We start from the raw sequence: 17,560 nt of genomic DNA, 5'->3' as shown, positions 1-17,560 counted from the left end.
GAGAGGTCCTTTTCCAACCCTTCTTTGTAGTTTATAGGATGGTATAGAAATCTAGAAACCATGTCCTATGCCTACCGCTTGGGCACTTGGGAGCAAAACAGAACGCTCGGTCTGCATTCCGACCTTGGCGCAAGGGCAATGATTGCTTTTGTTGTCCAAAGCCTTCCAGGCCCGGCCATCGGCTTCTACTTCTACGAGTTTGCTTCGACCACCAACGACGAGGAAATGGAAAACGGCCCCTTCGCTGATGCACTCTGGTTCTGAAACTAACTATGGATAAACCCCAATATGACCGAGGTTCTAAAAAAGCCGTTACTATCCTGGTTGTCGGTAAGTCTTGGGTAGTCTCGTTGGCGAGGAATGCTCTCAGTTATTGACCGGATTTCGTAGTGTGCGTACCGTTGAAATTGCCCGGTGCCTTCTCGCCTTTCGAATCGTGAGCGTATATTGAACTTGATCCACCAATCGCACCGTTCAACGATAACCGAATCATCCGGAAATACCCCACTTCTTCCTCGAAGCTTCAAAGGCGATACAATTCAGCTCCAGAAGCTCTAATTGCTTCGCTGACCCCGCCACGTGTGCCAGCCACTTGGCCTGTGTCGAAAGAAACGGAGAAATACAGGGCTCAAGCCGGTTATGTCGACGACGAGGTTGGTCAGATGAAACGATATTCGATGTGATGGGTCACCATTCGATATATAAGGACCCCAAGAAGGCTATCTAGCAGCTACTTTCTTGGGCTCATCATGAAAGTTTTCGAATCTGTCCTTGGAATAAGCCTGATCCTCAGCATCCCGACTGTTTTGGGCGCACCAGCAGCCATAGCGGACGATGTCGAACCTTGCGGAAAGTTGGCTGGTCGTACCCATGCACGCCCTCTGGATGTTCTCGCATGTTACAAGTCCTGGCCGTTCAACGAGACTATTCGACAGAATGTCTTGACAACACTCAGTCGCGTATTCGACTTTTACACTTTCGAAAACTATTACTTGGATTCCCCGCATCCATTCGAAGGATCGACGAGTGATATTCGAGCCCACATCGATCGCATTAACAACACTGTCTACGAGGTACGCTATTGATTTCTTGCTGGATATACATACTAACAAAGGAATAATAGAATGATTACGACTTCCACAAGGATGTGTTAGATTTTACCCTCCGCTTGAATGACGCTCACACTCGTTAGTAAAGCCCTGTTTCTCACCGGGTGACTCGATTGACCTCGTTTCGGTAGGTTACGTCCCCCAATGCTACACATCATACCAAAGTGTACTCCCCACCCCAATCACTTCTCTCTACGACCCAGAAACCGACGAACACTCGATCTATGTCGCACCCAATGCTGTCGAGTTGATGACACTCATGGGCACCAATTATACTGACTATTTCGACGAAATCGGTTTCGACTGGAAACGCTTGGCTGGTGCCAAAGTCTTGTCTATCGACGACATGGACCCCTATGACTATGTGGACAAGATTGCCAATACGATCTCCGGAAACTATCTGGATCATGGCATCCGCGTGAACCTGGTGTACACCAGTTACAGGATTGCTTCCAACGAATGGTCCCAGAGGGTCGGGGATCTTGCTGGACCTATCGAAGTGACTCGACCGGATTTGCCAATGAGATTGATCCCAGTCAACTCGACTGAGCCGGAGGATGTGAGGGTGCCGTTCTACGCGCTGTTTATTGGCTATCCCTTTGAGGACCGAGAATCTTTGTACGTCATCCCCATCTACTTCGACCAGGTTATCGTATCTCATCACCTTTCATAGCTGGACAATCAACTGTGCAGCGAATGAAAACACCAACGGGGTGGATTTCAAAGAGTTCTTCCCTCTCCCTGATCCTGAAGGCCGCAGGAAGCAAGAGGTTCCCCCTGTCCGACACCCCAAGGGCGACGTCCTGGATCCAAGCAAGCACATTTCACTAGCCCTTCCGGATCCATACCTCCCGACCGTTCCTTCAACGGAAGGCAGTACATTCGTGATCAAATCTTACCTGCTTCCGGATAACAAGACGGGAGTCATGTACATCGGATCCTTTGCAGGCAACTTCGACCAATTCCAATTGGATGTTTACCTCGCTGTCAATGACCTAAAGAAAAAGGGCGCTTCAAGGCTTTTGATTGATCTGAGCAACAATGGAGGTGAGTCGGTGACCGTGTATAATTGTCTACAAACCACCTCTGAGAATCGCAGGCGGCTTCCTTTGCTTGGGACAATATCTCTACGCATACCTCGCTGCTGACGAGGGCTACGGGTAAGACCCATTTGCCTTTAGTCGAACGCCTAGCTTGACTGATATCCGTCCCAAGAGGTTTCACCTCCACTACCCGGTCGCATCCTTTGGCAGAGAAAGTCATCGACGGTGTGATAGGTTATCGTCTGAACTACCAATGGTCATTTTACGCCGGTGATAACTGTGAGTCTTTGCCAGCAGGAGTGCCCAGACAAAGCTAATGGTTTCCAACAAAGGGGCCTTCACGAACGATACACAAATGCCTTCCAACTATCACTACCTCAAACCTTCTTTGACCACCACGGTAAACGGGAAGACTGAGAAGACATCTCAGCTCCTTCATGTACGGCATGCGTTCGGTGTGATCTGTGCGATGCCCCTGAGCCTTGTCTTTCTACAGGATCGGTGTCGGGATTGGTTCGTCGTCAACCGACCGGAAACCCCTCCTTTTGACTTGAGGTACGTACGGACAGGTCTATAGTCCGAGATCTTCAACTGAACGCAAAGCAGCCAAGTAGCCATATGTATGTCTTTGAACGCTTCCCTTTGGTTCAGGATCATATTCGAGCCCTTCGTTTTCAGTCGGAAACGGAGCCTGTGGTTCGACATGCGCAATGTTCAGCGCGATTATGCGCGAGAAATTTAACACTAAAGTGGCGATTGTCGGCGGGAAGCCTGGAGAACCTATGGAATACAAAGGTAAATTTCTGTTACGCTTGGCTCTTGGATATGGATTACCAACTGCTCTCCCTTGTGCAGGTATCGCAGGCAACCAGGTTCTCGAATGGTGGGACCTCGACTCGGAGTTGAAGACTACTGGTGCCAAACCTGTGAGTTACTCGTTTCCTGAGTTTGAGAGATTCAGCCAATGACTTGACATGAATAGGATCCTCTTGCGCCTCCTGACCTGTAAGTAGCCAAAGAGTCACGGTATCACTTGCATTGATATTAAAACTCTGTTTTGTTTGTAGGCTCGTGAGAGCGAATATCAGGTACGTTTAAGGTATCCGTTTTATGGATATGTTAGCTAAATGAGCCCACCAGGCATAATTGGCGAACTGGTAAGGGAGACTAGTCGTGAAAATGACGCTTGGCTTACACGGATTGCACATCAGCTTACAGCTCTTTGAATGAGAGCCAACCGCTCGGTATGTACCTCACAGAGGTCATTGGCATCACGCTGACGCCACATATCATCTCAGCCTACCGCTCTGATCCAGCAACGCGTAAGTAGACTTCGTCCCATTTCCCTATATCCGCTCTTGACCAAATCATACCGTGATCTAGACCGCCTCTGGTACACGAAAGACACGTACGCTCACCCTCAGAACCTCTGGATGGAAGCGTAAGTCTCTACTCCATGGTACCCTTCAAGCTACTGATAGGCGGGTCCTGTGGTAGCGCGAAGCTGCTGTTTGATACAGATGAAGCGTGAAGAGGGATGTTGGAAAGATGCGAACAGGTCTCTGTGAGGCTTATAGGAAGTGTACTGTCATGTACTGAACCAGAGTTAACCGAAAATTCATCGGGCCTTCTTCCTGGTGGACGGACGGTAATGAGGATCCTCCTAAGGACCCTCAGAAGGCAACTGCCTTGGGCTCATCAGGTTTTCGAATCTACCCTTGGAATAAGCCTGATCCTCTATCAAGAATGGGTCATCACGTCTTGTTTCGTCGCCGCGGGGCTTCATCAGTAACCGGTTCGTCACCCAGAGGGAGATCGTTGAACATTGCCAGACCATGTTCGTGTAGATCGGGGTTGGCCATGGAATTTGAAGTGATTCTGATCTTCTTTCTGGTCGTCTGTTCAGAGCCATGATCTGGCTCGCGTTTGCTGACCTCTGACGCTTGGATCCTCCTGCTCAACATTCCACTCAGCGTCGCAAGTGGGAATCGAACGAGCACAGAATCGCTTGTGGCGGGGTAAAATGTGGGATCAGGGATGGCGGGAACTTCAGTTTCGCCCCTTTCCAGCGCAGCTTTCCGAGCTCTGTCGCTTCCCCTATCATCCACGTCCCGCGTAATAGGGTAAAACTATGTTGCAGTATATGAGAAATGTTTTCCGCTGGGTGCCAGACAACTTACCTGAACTGCTCGGCTTCGATAAGCACCAAGGAGATAAACCTCCTCCCCATCGTCTTGGTAGGAGAAATAGCTCGGCAGGACTTTGACGGATTCGCGCCTCTTGTCTTGCCGGAACATCTGGTTCAGGTGGCGACCGCGAGGCAAGCGACCGAGAGGGTTCTCGTAGCGGTATGTCCGCCATTCTTCAATGTAGGCCCGAGAAGCCCCCAACGAGATGTTGGCAGTTACGCTGTTTGGATCTTCCAAATTCACAGCCCGCTCCTCCTCCTCTTTGCCACTATCGTCGTGCTTGGCCTCTTCCTCTTCCTCGTCATCGGAATACTCCTCATCCTTGTCCTCAAGCTCCGCGAGCACAGATGGTGTCATGTCATGGGGTTCCGCCCGTAGGAGCCTCGGTGGCTTAGAGCTGGAAGATGCTGCGGTGGTTACATCCCCAAGCGCAAGGTACTTGGGATAGATTTTGATGACATGAGCGACGCCGGTAACACCATGTGTCTCCAGAAGGAAGTGAATTGCTGACCTACGGACATGCGGGAGAGATTCGGTATATCCAATTTCAATGACAAACAGGGGTTTGAGAGCGCCGTTGGTTGGAAGGCGGAGAGGTTTAGATTCGGGCAGGATCTCGAAATCAGGGACTTGGAGGCTGTTATACAATTTTGTGGTTGATGCCCCTCCAATGGATAAGAACTTTGATGCGTCTTCGGGGACGGAACGGGCCATGTCAGACCAAGCGGGGCCGAAGAATTCATGGATTTTCGATGGTGTTTGAATGATTGCACGAGTAGGGGAGACGGTCCATCTGCAACGTATGATGAGCATACTGGTTATATGTATGCGAATGCTTATGACGCACCTGAGCTTCTCATCCCTGTCACCTCCCCTTGTTTCCTCAATGTAGTGTTCATAGATTGACTGGTTGATGGGAATAGAAAGCAGCCCAGCCCAGTCGGCATCAGCCAGAGAAAGCTGCTGTTGGAACTGAGTTGCGAGATTGCGAACGTCACTGAAGGACATTTCATCGGGTGATTTGTCGATGGTGAGATGGATTGAGGGAAGGGTCGGGCTTGGTGGAGTGGCGGGAACAGTATCGGTGGAGGGGCTGGCGGTAGGAGAAGTACCTGAAGGGTTCGTTGTCGCCTGCACGGAAGATAGGATGGGAGCGGGTATGGAGGACTTGTTTCTCTGGGAACTGGCCCCTACAGGAGGGGACGTTTCCGATAGGGAAGCTCTAATGTGGTCAAGCTCGCAACCGTAAGCATCTTCAGCCATGTTGGAAGAAGTGAGCAAAGAAGGCCTTGTGACACCCTTGTATATCGGATGAGCGTGTAAATATTCTGTCTCAGACGGCTTCTGGGTCGGCACCTCCACCAGAGAGGGCCCCAGGTGATGTTGACATGGACCGCTCTGACAATGTGGACAAGGTTGCCAATACAATCGCCGGAAACTATCTGGACCTGGTGTATATCAGTTACAGGATTGCTTCCAACGAGTGGTACCAGAGGGTGGGGACATTGCTGGTCCCATGGTCGAAGTGACTCGACCGGATTGAAAGTTCCAGTCAACTCAGCTCCACTGAGCCAGAGGACGAGGACTCACAGAAGATCCCGAACTTCGGATCATTGCAATTGCATCGCCACCGTTGCTTACAGCCAAGTCTGGCGCGTTCTCCCCTTTCACCTTCGCCTCCACCACAGTCTCTGAATCTCTGGGTTCACTAGATATTGTCTCCATGAACGAGAACTCGAGCACTGGCTTTATCTGCTAACGAGAGAAAATGGGAAATGTTCACTCCGGGTCGACGTTCACGCGAACGACAGGCGCGTTAGATTCATATGTAGCGGATCTAGGGACGGACATAATCTATGAGAAGAGGTGAGCCGTTGCACTTGAAGAGGCAGACTTATTGACCAAAAGAAGTCTCGGTTCCTCGCGCTTTCTCAAGACGGTCAAATGCAAGCACCGAAATGGTTACCTGGTCATCAAGATATTCGTGAAACCCGACCCAGGACTGACCTTGCGAAACTATCACAAGAGACTAAAGAGTGAGTCAAGGAGAAGTCAAGTGTGAACGTAGGCTAAATCTTCACAGATGACAAGGAGTCCCTGGTGGATATTGCGAACGTCTACAACTATCAAGTCTTTGTCGAGACTGAGAGAGCTGGATACATTATAAGGCAATGGGTGGCGAGCAACCTCTACGACAGGATAAGGTTCGTGTTAACCCAACTTTGTATTAACTTGTCTGACCTCGTACAGTACAAGGCCTTTCTTGACTATGGTAGAGAAACGATGGATATCATTTCAACTGCTAAACGCCCTTCGTGACGCCCGCAACCGCAAGGTCTCGCATGGCGATATCAAGTCCGAGAACATCCTCGTCACATCCTGGAACTGGGTCTACCTCACAGACTTCGCGTCCTACAAGCCGACATACCTACCATTGGACGACCCTTCCGACTTTTCTTTCTACTTCGACACCTCCGGACGGCGAACTTGCTATTTGGCTCCTGAGCGCTTCTACACGCAAGCCAACAACCCTGACATCAGTGCGAAGAAATCGAGGATTGCAGCTATGGAGGATACGCCGGGGAAGCGTGACGGAAAGGTCACCGAGGCCATGGACTGCTTCAGCGCGGGCTGTGTCATCGCCGAGTTGTTCCTGGAAGGCGCTCCTTTGTTTACTCTCAGCCAGTTGTTCAAGTATCGGGAAGGCGAACTCAATGTAGACACTCAGTTGGCATCGATTGAAGACGAGGGTATAAGGGTGGGTTGCATCTATCTTACCCAAAGGCATTATTCAACTCACTGGATAGTAGAATCTGATCAAGGAAATGATACATCTCGACCCGACAGCTCGACCGACCTTCGACAGCCTTCTGCACACCTCGAGAGGAACTGTGTTCCCCGAGACTTTCTATTCGTTCCTCCATAACTACATATCCACTCTGAACGAGCCATCTCCTTCGACTTATTCCAGCACCTCCTCGGCGACGACTCCCGGTTCCACTCTTCCTACTGGCTCCATGTCCGTCCTGCGACCTCACGCTCCACATTCAGCACCAGGGTCAGAGCCTACCCCGGAGACATTGGCTAATGATTCTGACCACAGAATGGAGCGAATATGGGAGGACTATGAGAGTATCGAGCCGTACCTGTGTCCTGAACCAAGCGAAGACCGCACCATGGACGTAAACATCGATTACACATCCAATGTACAGGCCGTGTTCAAACCTTTCCAGGTGTGTCACGTTCATGTCTCCCTTGGATTCAGGCTTACCGTGCAACAAGGACGTAATCCCTGTCGAACTCCACATTCCCAACCGCGACTCCAAGCTTCGAACTCATGCTGGACGAAGAGCTGCTCTAGAAGGTGCGTTGCCATCTGCTTGGAGATGGATTGGTTTAACCGCCAATATCCAGATGGACCTGCTTTAATCATCCTTGCCTCTGTCACTTCGAATATCCGGAATTGCAAACTCCCAAGCTCGAAAGTGAGAGCATTGGACGTCTTCTTGGCGTTGTCGTGCCACTTGACGGATGAAGCCAAATTGGATCGTATGGTACCCTATATCGTGGAACTGCTACATGATGACTCTGCGTTGGTTCGCTCGGCGGCGTTGAGGACCTTAGTTCAAGTGGTAAGCTTGTCGTTTCGTTTCCTTGTGTGAAGAGTGCTGACGAAGGATTTATTCGTGCAGCTGACGTTGGTCTCTGTTATCACGCCGTCGAATGTGGCCATCTTCCCAGAGTATATTATCCCAAACATCAAGCATTTAGTGCAAGATCCCGAGGTTTCGGTGCGGTGTACCTACGCTCAATGTATTGTCCCGATTGCGGATACGGCTGTGAGATATCTGGAAATGGGCCAGGCTCTGAAGGCACACGGAGCATTCAACTTGGCCGCTGAGGGTCAGGACTATGAACATGCTCACTATGAGGTGAGTAAAGCCACATTCACGCAGCCCGCGTCGCTGATGAAGTGCGTAGATCTCGTACGATGCCAGTATGCAGGAACTTCAGAACCACATTCAAGCCCATCTAGCGGCCCTCCTCATGGATCCCTCCAGTGTCGTTAAGCGAGCCGTGCTTCACAACATCTCTTCGCTATGCGTCTTCCTTGGTCGACAGAAGACGAATGATGTCTTATTGAGCCATATGATCACGTACTTGAACGATCGAGATTGGCTTTTGAGGTACTCTTTCTTTGAGAGCATCGTCGATGTAGCAGCTTGTGCAGGGGGTCGAAGCTTGGAAGAGTACATCTTACCTTTGATGATTCAGGCGCTGTCGGGTGAGTAGTCATGGAAGTTCTGGCGTTTCAACTGATTGACTTGGGATACACAGATGTCGAAGAGAGTGTGGTGTCAAGAGTCTTGGGTGCTCTGACTAGTCTATGCGAACTGGGCCTGTTCCAGAAAATGAGGATATGGGAGTTAATGAGCGCGACACTTGGGTTCTTGTATCACCCGAATCTATGGATCCGCCAAGGCAAGTAATCGTTCGGGCTTATAGAATGCGTGGCCTGACCTCCATCCCAATGTCAGGTGCCGCTGCCTTTATCACCTCCGCCGCCCAACAGCTGCCCGCCAGCGATATCTGGTGTATTGTCTATCCATCCCTTCGTCATTTCCTCAAGTCTGACATTGGTGAAATCAACACCTCGAGCCTGTTACGTGCAATGAAACCTCCCCTTCCTCGCCAGATCCTCGACTCGTCGGTACAATGGGCGATGAAAGCTGATAGATCGGTGTTTTGGAGCCGACCTAGGAGGGGAGGAAGCAAGACCGAGTCACCGAGGGAGAGCGTGATCTCAGTAAGGAAGGCTGGGACTGGGAATCTTGCGAAGAACCGATCTGAAGAGTGAGCAAAATGAGCGCGCATGGTTTTGTCGTGTTACTGACGACGAGTTGATAGGGATGAGGTGCATATCAACAAGCTGCAGCAACTGGGATTGACGTCCAGCGACGAGAGTAAGCTGCTTGCAATGAGAGATTATATCCTCAAGCTGGCCAATGCCACCGCAAGGTCTGATACCTTTACTTAAGGCACCGTGCACTTGCTGAGCGAATTGACCATCCAGCTTTTCTTCGCGACTCAGCTACGAGCCTGACACCGGCAAGAATCTCAAGGTCACAGGGGATTTGGAGCTGCAGAAACTTGGAGTTGTGCCGCAGACTGTCTTCCTGAAGCAACGTCAAGACTCTGGTTCACGCATGACCATTCCCTCGTCCAGGCGTTCGATTTCAAGTAGAACGTCAGCTATGAGCCCTCGTTTCCCAAGACCACCCAGTATTGATCACGGGAGTGTTGGCACCGGTGCTCCCTTTGAGGACCTCAGGAGGAGGCTGGCCAGCATCAACAACTCGGTCTCATCTCTCTCGCCGAACCAGCCCAAGGATGCGCGGAGTGTATCTTCTCCCTTAGCCCCTTCTAGCTCTTCGATATCCGTGGCATCTGCAACGGCCCCTTCACCTGTTGCTGCTGAACGCGAACGCGATCGACCCCCAAGTCCTACCGAGTCTGTCGTGTCGAATGCCAATTCGGTTTCGCTGCGACCTGCAAGTCGGCTACAGGTGGGAAGCGTTGAAGGTTCCAAGGCAGCTCCTGCTGTGGGCTCCTCGAAGACTGTTGCGACTGGGCTCTTGGATGCTCATTCACATATTGGGTCCCCTGATCCTTCCGGACGGTCGTCTCCCCTTTCGATGTCGGCAACACTACGTCAGCATCGACCCAGGGTTCCTTCGTTGTTACCTATCTCGACGTATGGTGCGTCTATTACCTTTACTGAGGATAAGCACATTACCTGACCTGTTAACTAGATGGCCAAGAACCTGGTATCAGCAACCTTCTTGAGAACCTTTACCTCGACAACAACAGGGAATTACAGCAAGACTTTGGACCACCTGTTCATGAGGGCCCAATCCGGCGACGCAATACCTCTCGACATCCTTTCGGCACTCGGGACATCACCAACAAACGACTTGAAGCCTCCCTCATCTCCAACCTGACCTCTCATTCCGAAGCTATCACCGGAATCGCCGTTTCTCCTGACCACGCTTTCTTCGTTACGGCTTCAGACGACAAGACTGTCAAGGTGTGGGACACGGCTAGACTCGAGAGAAACGTCACAAGCAAGGCTAGGCATACCTACAACCAACATCATGCAAGAGTCAAGTGTGTGTGCATCATCGAGGGCACGCATTGCTTCGCCAGCGCGGCAGAGGATGGCAGTTTGCATGTTGTGAGGGTGCAATTGACGCAGAGTGCGGCTGGGGCGAGCAGCGCTGCTGGAAGTTTACCCAAGTATGGTAAATTGCAAGTCGTGAGGGAGCATAGGGTCGAGAGTGTCGGGGAGTGGATTACGTGTATGGTCCATTACAAGTCTGGTGAGTTAGTGCCTGAATTCTCCAGGCCAGCCACTTACCTTTTATCCTAGATTCGACGTCTAGTCTGGTATACGCAACCACCCACTCCAACATCGCCATCCTTGAACTTCGTACGATGCGGGTTCTTCAAACTATGGAGAATCCTCGACATTACGGTCCCATCACAGCGATGTGTATGGACAAGAGACGGGCGTGGCTGGTGGTTGGCACTTCGACTGGCGTTCTGACCCTCTGGGACAAGCGATTCGGTATCCTTCTGAAGAGCTGGCAAACCGCAGCGGCAACCTCTTCCGGCAAATCTTGCAAGGTCCATCAAATCGCAGTCCATCCCACGAAGGGCAGAGGCAAATGGATCATTGTGGCTCTGGAAACGTCGAAGAAAGGACTTGCTTCTTCTCGGGATTCTGTCACCATCATCGAGGTATGGGATGTGGAGAAGTCTGTTCTGGTCGAAACGTTTGTGGTTGGAACGAGCAGCGACAGGGAAAGGGAGAGGGAGGGCAGCGAGAGTCCCGGTCCACATGAGGTCGAGGTGGAAGGCGTGGACGCCAACCCAAGTCCTGCTGCCGCAATCGCCGCCTTTGTGCGTTCTCGCCAACTTCAGAGCGAGAATGAAAGGCGTTCTTCAGCAAGAGGTTCGGCGAACGAGGAATTAGTTGCTCCCCCCGCACCTGACGTTCGAGCGATGGTAGTTGGGCTCGACTTTGGAGGCTACGCTTCTGCCCACAGGTTAGAGTATGGGGAGTTCATACCTGACGGGGGAGGCGCGAGCTCTAGGAGTTCCACCAAAGGGTTCGTGGTGACGGGATCGGATGATCGACGATTGCGATTCTGGGACCTGAGTCGGGCTGAAAAGTCAGTCGTGTTTAGTGGACTTGAGCAAGATGGGGAAAGACCTACGCACAGGTGAGTACATCCCACTTCGAAGTCGAGAAATGGCTCTGATGTGGATTGTTCGCAGCATCAATAGCGGCGGCTCTCGAGGCGGTGAAGATGAAGGGAACAAGGGCCCGGTTTCTTACGTTGAAACCTGGCCTGCCGTCCCGACGGGTGGGCAGTCCAGCAGGCCATCGCAACGAATATCCTTGATCACCCAACATCAGCAGAACCTGTTGAAGTCCCACCAAGACGTCGTAACTGCCCTAGCTTGCATTGACTCGCCGTGGAGAGGTGGGATTGTCAGCGGTGATCGTGCTGGCGTCGTCAAGGTGTGGAGGCTAGATTATGTAGAGTAGAAGCTGTTCTCTATCCCCCGCGTTTCTTTTTTTTTTCTTTCTTGAGACTGTTCCTCAACCCTTTGACGCGCTCGAGTCCACAATCGAACAATTTATGCGACTCCACGCCTAGTGGCGAGTGCGAATTTTCGAGGTATGTAGATATAGTACAAATGCACGAAGAAACGGAGAAATAGAAATGTAAGATGCTTGTATGTATGAGTCTTAACTACTCTACTATTCATAAGCCTTGTCGATGATTTGATGGATTTTCGAATAGGATGGGAGCCACACTTCCGCATTTGTGCCAGGGTGGTCGAACCTCCAAAGGTCACACTTGTAGGGAAGCTGATGATGATCCTCAGTCGGATCTTCGGACGTTGGTCCAGATTCTTGCTTGGCCTTGTTCAGTCGTGCCGCGGCTGGGGACGCGTCGGTCAAACCGCCTCGATGACAGGAAGAAGGCCAAGGAACACATACTTTCGAACTCCAAAATGTCGAAAATAGATACCACTCTGCCATCACGGTAAACAGCGAAATAAGTGTGGCTGTAAAGCTGGTCATAACGGTAACGGTCGCGGGGGTCGTGGTGAAGCAACTGAAACGAGAAAAGCACGATTCAGCACCACGAAACCAGGAAAGCGCACAGAATGGGAAACATACCATCCAGAGGACTTCTCTCGCAAACGCGCAAGGGACGCTGGTTTGCTCAGTCTCGAAAGCGAACTTGGCGTCTGCCCCGCTCCTGCTCCTCGGGTAAAGCAGTCGGGTGGCCCGGAATTGAGACAACGCCATCTATCATTCAGGTGAGCATCGGATAGAAGCCAGAGTAAACGTGTCACGTACATAGAAGTTGGCCGGATGGACCATGGCCTCGAGCATAATCGCGCCAACACCCCACCAATCACTTGCCGGGCCATACCACAAACCTTGTTCGACCTCTGGAGCGAGCCACCCAGGAGTTCCTAAATTGGCACGAGAGTACAAAAGGTCATAATCGAGTTTGGCGTTGATCCAGTCGACCTGAACGAAAGAGTTTCCGAAATCGGTAACCAAAGCGTTGTCGCCTGCATCCAACAGAATGTTCTCTGACTTGAGATCGCGATGCATGATACCACAATTGTGGAGGAAATGGACCCCGGCCGCCTTGACAGAGTTAGTCTGAAAGTTCTCGGTGGTAGTGGAGGGCAGACTTACAATTTGCGCGATCCACAGTTGAACGTTTTCCGATGGTCCGTCGTATTGGTTTCGCTCTCGCAACGCAGCAGACAAATCGCGCTTGAGAAGTGGCTGTGGTTCAACAGGTGGTTAGAAAGGGGAACATAGAAGAATACCAAAGATCACATACCATGACGAAGATCTGGGTGGTCATAGTTGGACCACCGTAGCAGGATATGTATGCTTCCAGGGATAAGACGAAGATGCTGAACTTCTTCACCTCCGAGTCGAGTATGTTCTTGAGCCTGTCGATACGCTTGTAGGCGGTAATTTCAGTTGTGTTGACTCCGTATCCGGGGCTTGGATGGAGTAGCTTCACGAAGACGCGCGGTGCTGATCTGCGAATGGCAGCAGTGTCGGGATCCCCGGGAGTCGCGGGGACAACACTCGAGATGAAAAGCCTGGTGTCCATTCGTCGATCTCCAAGGTGTTGGTGGTTGACGATCATGATGCGCTCTTTGAGTTCGAGCTGGCGGAAGAAGGAACCTTTGAAGTTGAAGGTGGGAATGCGGGAGCCGAAACCGAGGTTATTCTGGGGGATAACAGTGCGGTCGGAGTCGTCATTCGCTTTAAGCTTCTTAGCAGGGGAATCAGTGTCGTCGTCGTCGCGTGCGAGTGGTCGCTTTTGGTAGTAGACCAATCCTGGGATGCCCTCGGATACTTGCTTCTTGTTGTCGGATTTCGACTTCTGTGCCGGCGTAAGATCCTTTTTGGTGGTGTCTGACTCTGACCCCTGAGTCGGCGTAGGATCCTGGTTGGCGGTATCGGACTTTTCCTCTTGGGTTGGCGCAGGATCCTTCTGAGTGGTGTCGGACTCTGGCTCCTGGGCTGGCGTAGGCTCCTGCTGGGTGGTATCGGATTTTGGCTCCTGGGTCGGCGTAAGATCCTTCTTGGCGGTGGTGTCGGAGTCTGGTACCGGCGTCGGTGTAGCGTCCTTCTTCACGTCGTATAAGCCAAGCCCTGGGATGGGGGACAATTCCTTCGGCTCGCAAACGTTGTACAAGTCGTCGTCCTCGAAACCCTCGAGAATGAAAGAAGATCGTTTAGGGCGCTTGGGGGAGTCGATAACGACGACGTTGTAAAGATCATCGTCGAGCTCGTCGGAGGGAGGACGTGGCTGATGGTTCTCTGCGTTGGGTGGCTCTTGACTCTCCTTGTCGCTGAGCGGACTGAGCTCTTCGACCGAAGTGGTGGTGGTGGAAGGCGAAGAGGACGGAACTGGACTCGGCTGAGGAGAGGACTGTTCTTCGACGGATGTGGCATTATCGATGACCTCGACGGTGGGAGGTGATGTTTGAGTGTAGTCGACGACCTCGACGGTGGGTGGAGATGTGTAGTCGACGACCTCGACGGTGGGTGGAGATGTGTAGTCGATGACCTCGACGGTGGGAGGAGATGGTTGATAGTTCTCGACGACAGATGGATCTTGATTCTCCTTGTCGCTGAGCTCGCCGAGCTCTTCGACGTGGATCGAAGGGGAGGAGGATGGAACTGGACTCGACCGAGGAGAGGACTTGCCCTTCGCGCGTGAAGGGGAAAGTTTGTTCATCACGGTCCACAGTGCGATTCGTACCATGGTGGCAGATGAGAAGAGAGTATAGGGGACACGAAGGTTGGATGTGGTGAGCGATATATGACTGGTGGACAGGCGATGGTAGTGGGCAAAAGCAGAACCGTGAAATCGCAGGAGTCGTCTGTTTTATAGCGCCGGCCGGGCCCATTGTCCGCAGAATTCTAATTTCCAAGTATGTACATTTAACCAGAACACGAGGCAGATAATGTCAATGGAGTGCGCCCTCACAAAGGAGTGGCCAGTTGTCATGTTGTCGCGACGGACGAAAGTACGGATTTGGAAGGAGAGCCTCCCTAACGGACAATGGTCCAACAGACGCGCGCGTCCATGACATCGACATCACCACCGCATTTGGAATGGGTTCCCACACTCTTTGTTGCAAGATCACGAAACTCGGCGTTCTCCGATGGCTTGGGTGGCTTCTCGGCGTACCGTGTCCTCGTCAATGGCGGGATCGCGATTGCGAATGGCACAGATTTGGGTGCCAATGGGCTACAGCGAGAGCGCCATCCACCTGGGTCGTTGAGCAGTGCAGTGGTGTGAGCTCTGTGTGCAGTCCCTGCCCCCAGAAAAAGAGAAACAGATAAACCCGCCCGAAAAATCAGTTGGGTCGTCGTCCAGAAAGTCGTCGAGCGTCGTTCAGCACTGCAAGTTCCGAGCATACAGATCCAGTTGAGCACCTTGAAAGGATAGACATCCCAGAGCACCGATATGAGACTTTGAAACGTCCCCGTCCCCATGGCCAGAGTTTTGGTGAATTCTTGCGTCGACGCTGGCAGTAAACTTCGGCGCGACTACTCAAGATGGTTCGAGCCCCTAACCTGTACGACACGGACAAAGCCGATCCGAATCATGCGGACTTGGGATTGAGCGGATTCACAGCGCTCCCTTCACAGTTCCCCGCCTCATGAAAAGTATCAACTCGAGGAAATACAGGTCGTAGATATTTTTTATACACAGGACATCGCGCGAACAAAGCAAGATGGACAAAGTCGTATCAGTTCGGTTTAGGACTCACTTCGTTGAAGGGCTGTGCGACATCTTCCAGCTGGGTTGATCCAAGAGGCTATGCGGTCCAGAGGTCAATCATAAAAGCTCAACGAGATGGGAGGGCGGTCAAAATAGGACTCACCATTAGTAGAAGAAGAATGACTCTCGGACGAGCTCGAGTTATCTCGAGAATGCTGAGTATACTGTATGACTAACGTCGGGCATAGCACTCAAGTTCTCATATTTTATCTCAAGCTGGAACGACTGCACACGGATGGTTGAATCTCTCATGAGTGGTAAATTTACTGGGGGAAAAAAGAAACTGAAGAACCAGCCAGTCCAAAACATGGACTTTATGTGAATTTCCCTCACAACACCTCACGGACACTTGGACATTATTAAATTCTTCGTTTTGGGGGGCAGTACGACTGGCTGACAATGGTACTGGCGATGGGAAGGAAAAATAAAAGACATGAGGCAATGGGTACAGATTCCGAGCGATCAATTTCTTTTTTGATATATTCGCTTAGCCTGAATAGGGCAATGGGTGGCCCATTGCGTTCCCTTTTGGGAAGGTGGTCGTTCAATGGTGCTGGGTCCATTGCTGTGATCGATCGGGGTGGCCTCGTGTTCGTGTCGTTTTGCGTTGCTAGGAAGAGGGAATGGATGCGCGCGTCTGTGGAGTGGGTCCGCCGACCGGCGCCGACCCCTTCTTGCCATTGTCATCTGGATGAGAGACCTGGGCTGAGGGTGATCAAGAACGAAAGGGAACGGGTGTTTCTCTTTCATGATCACAGCGGACTGGTTCAGCTCGTCAGAGAGGTGTGGTTTGTTTATTAGGGAAGTTGAGTCGTCGCCCGGTTTAATTCCTGTAAAGTTCTGAGGGTTGAAGTTGTACGGAGTTCAGCGATCAAAGATGGCAGTGGCATTGCCAAAAGCGCTTTCTTGGCTTTTTGACCCGACGCGTCGCGCGCTGTGCCGCTCGATGGCGCCAACCCGTGCATAGTAGACCGACGGGGAACTCTGTGCAATGCGACAACAAAATTTGCGATCGTCAATCGCCTGGTACATGGACCGACTCGCGTTACTTATCAGAGCAGCTGAACTAAGGTTAAGTACCAAGGACATAAAGTGAAAGAGGTGACCACCCGCCGGGCCCGCGACTTCGGCTGACTGGCAAGAGCCCAGATTTTTGCACGGGCCTCAATTTGACGCTCGAGATCGGTTTGCCTTCTCGTATCCACATCAAAGCAGAACAACAGAAGAGTCCAAATTATTACCAGAGAATTAGATGCAAGGCTGTCTAGTACCCTCGTGTATAGATCCGATATTAACTTTTGGTCGAGGAAGCTCAATGAGAGATAATTTACCGAACTTCCTGGAATCTAAAGCAAAACACGCTGCCCATGAGTACAAGGATTAAAACTAGGGCTCACTACAAAGGATATGCGAGATCGAACATCGGACGTTGAGGTCGGACGTTGAGGTAGTCCACCCGGCGGGCGAGGTTCTCCCTCAGCGGAAATCGCACATTGCTCTTTAGCCGTCAGACTGAGGAGCCCAATCCCGCTCTGTTATGATCCACTGCCCTTGGCAGTCTCCTAACCCAGGCATACCCAGTCCAGTTCTGAAGCTTGTCTCTGCGCCATGCGGATCTAAAACATGTTCTTCATTACGCCGTTCCTAATTAACCTTCGTACGTAGTATTACATCTGCAATTATAGCCGTGTCGTGAGTAGGGTACGTGGATAGATATCGAATAAGTGGGGGAATGGGCTTTGCTGCCGTCTATGAGAATGTGTGGCTGGGGGTATGCGTATGTGGCCAGCGTTTGAGTGTAGGAA

General features: G+C 51.5%; 6 protein-coding genes across 6 annotated transcripts; 3 read left to right on the top strand and 3 right to left on the bottom strand.

Moving 5' to 3' along the window:
- Nucleotides 1-60: 60 nt before the first annotated feature.
- CC1G_08694 (hypothetical protein) lies at nucleotides 61-264 on the top strand (the record flags this gene model as incomplete). The annotated part of the gene is made up of 1 exon (XM_001837629.1): nucleotides 61-264. The coding sequence occupies one exon, from the start codon at nucleotides 61-63 to the stop codon at nucleotides 262-264; it is 204 nt and encodes a 67-aa protein (XP_001837681.1).
- A 485-nt stretch (nucleotides 265-749) lies between these two features.
- CC1G_08693 (hypothetical protein) lies at nucleotides 750-3,683 on the top strand (the record flags this gene model as incomplete). The annotated part of the gene is made up of 18 exons (XM_001837628.2): nucleotides 750-1,073; nucleotides 1,124-1,187; nucleotides 1,241-1,727; nucleotides 1,783-2,156; nucleotides 2,209-2,269; nucleotides 2,325-2,431; nucleotides 2,485-2,591; nucleotides 2,649-2,707; nucleotides 2,759-2,772; nucleotides 2,831-2,947; nucleotides 3,008-3,078; nucleotides 3,135-3,157; nucleotides 3,220-3,240; nucleotides 3,293-3,309; nucleotides 3,364-3,396; nucleotides 3,451-3,474; nucleotides 3,536-3,593; nucleotides 3,650-3,683. The coding sequence occupies 18 exons, from the start codon at nucleotides 750-752 to the stop codon at nucleotides 3,681-3,683; spliced, it is 1,995 nt and encodes a 664-aa protein (XP_001837680.2).
- Nucleotides 3,684-3,906: 223 nt separating this feature from the next.
- Nucleotides 3,907-5,604, bottom strand: CC1G_08692 (hypothetical protein; the record flags this gene model as incomplete). The annotated part of the gene is made up of 3 exons (XM_001837627.2): nucleotides 3,907-4,281; nucleotides 4,333-5,134; nucleotides 5,189-5,604. The coding sequence occupies 3 exons, from the start codon at nucleotides 5,602-5,604 to the stop codon at nucleotides 3,907-3,909; spliced, it is 1,593 nt and encodes a 530-aa protein (XP_001837679.2).
- Nucleotides 5,605-6,109: 505 nt separating this feature from the next.
- CC1G_08691 (other/VPS15 protein kinase) lies at nucleotides 6,110-11,956 on the top strand (the record flags this gene model as incomplete). Its single annotated transcript, XM_001837626.2, has 15 exons — nucleotides 6,110-6,207; nucleotides 6,253-6,377; nucleotides 6,425-6,545; nucleotides 6,592-7,099; nucleotides 7,152-7,574; nucleotides 7,624-7,705; nucleotides 7,756-7,973; nucleotides 8,034-8,273; nucleotides 8,323-8,626; nucleotides 8,880-9,195; nucleotides 9,250-9,360; nucleotides 9,416-10,101; nucleotides 10,155-10,721; nucleotides 10,772-11,627; nucleotides 11,683-11,956. 15 exons carry the CDS (start codon nucleotides 6,110-6,112, stop codon nucleotides 11,954-11,956), a joined length of 4,929 nt encoding a protein of 1,642 aa, XP_001837678.2.
- A 216-nt stretch (nucleotides 11,957-12,172) lies between these two features.
- Nucleotides 12,173-14,729, bottom strand: CC1G_08690 (AGC/AGC1 protein kinase; the record flags this gene model as incomplete). Its single annotated transcript, XM_001837625.1, has 6 exons — nucleotides 12,173-12,357; nucleotides 12,416-12,533; nucleotides 12,599-12,730; nucleotides 12,782-13,081; nucleotides 13,133-13,225; nucleotides 13,284-14,729. The coding sequence occupies 6 exons, from the start codon at nucleotides 14,727-14,729 to the stop codon at nucleotides 12,173-12,175; spliced, it is 2,274 nt and encodes a 757-aa protein (XP_001837677.1).
- A 290-nt stretch (nucleotides 14,730-15,019) lies between these two features.
- On the bottom strand, nucleotides 15,020-16,007 carry CC1G_15531 (hypothetical protein; the record flags this gene model as incomplete). Its single annotated transcript, XM_002910944.1, has 4 exons — nucleotides 15,020-15,218; nucleotides 15,391-15,509; nucleotides 15,745-15,774; nucleotides 15,933-16,007. The coding sequence occupies 4 exons, from the start codon at nucleotides 16,005-16,007 to the stop codon at nucleotides 15,020-15,022; spliced, it is 423 nt and encodes a 140-aa protein (XP_002910990.1).
- Between the last annotated feature and the right edge of the window lie 1,553 nt (nucleotides 16,008-17,560).

Source organism: Coprinopsis cinerea (assembly GCF_000182895.1).
Source record: "Coprinopsis cinerea okayama7#130 chromosome 6 map unlocalized cont3.6, whole genome shotgun sequence".
In the NCBI taxonomy this organism is placed as follows: domain Eukaryota; kingdom Fungi; phylum Basidiomycota; class Agaricomycetes; order Agaricales; family Psathyrellaceae; genus Coprinopsis; species Coprinopsis cinerea.
Note: the sequence above shows the minus strand (reverse complement) of the source record. Positions and strands in the feature narration are given on the sequence as shown.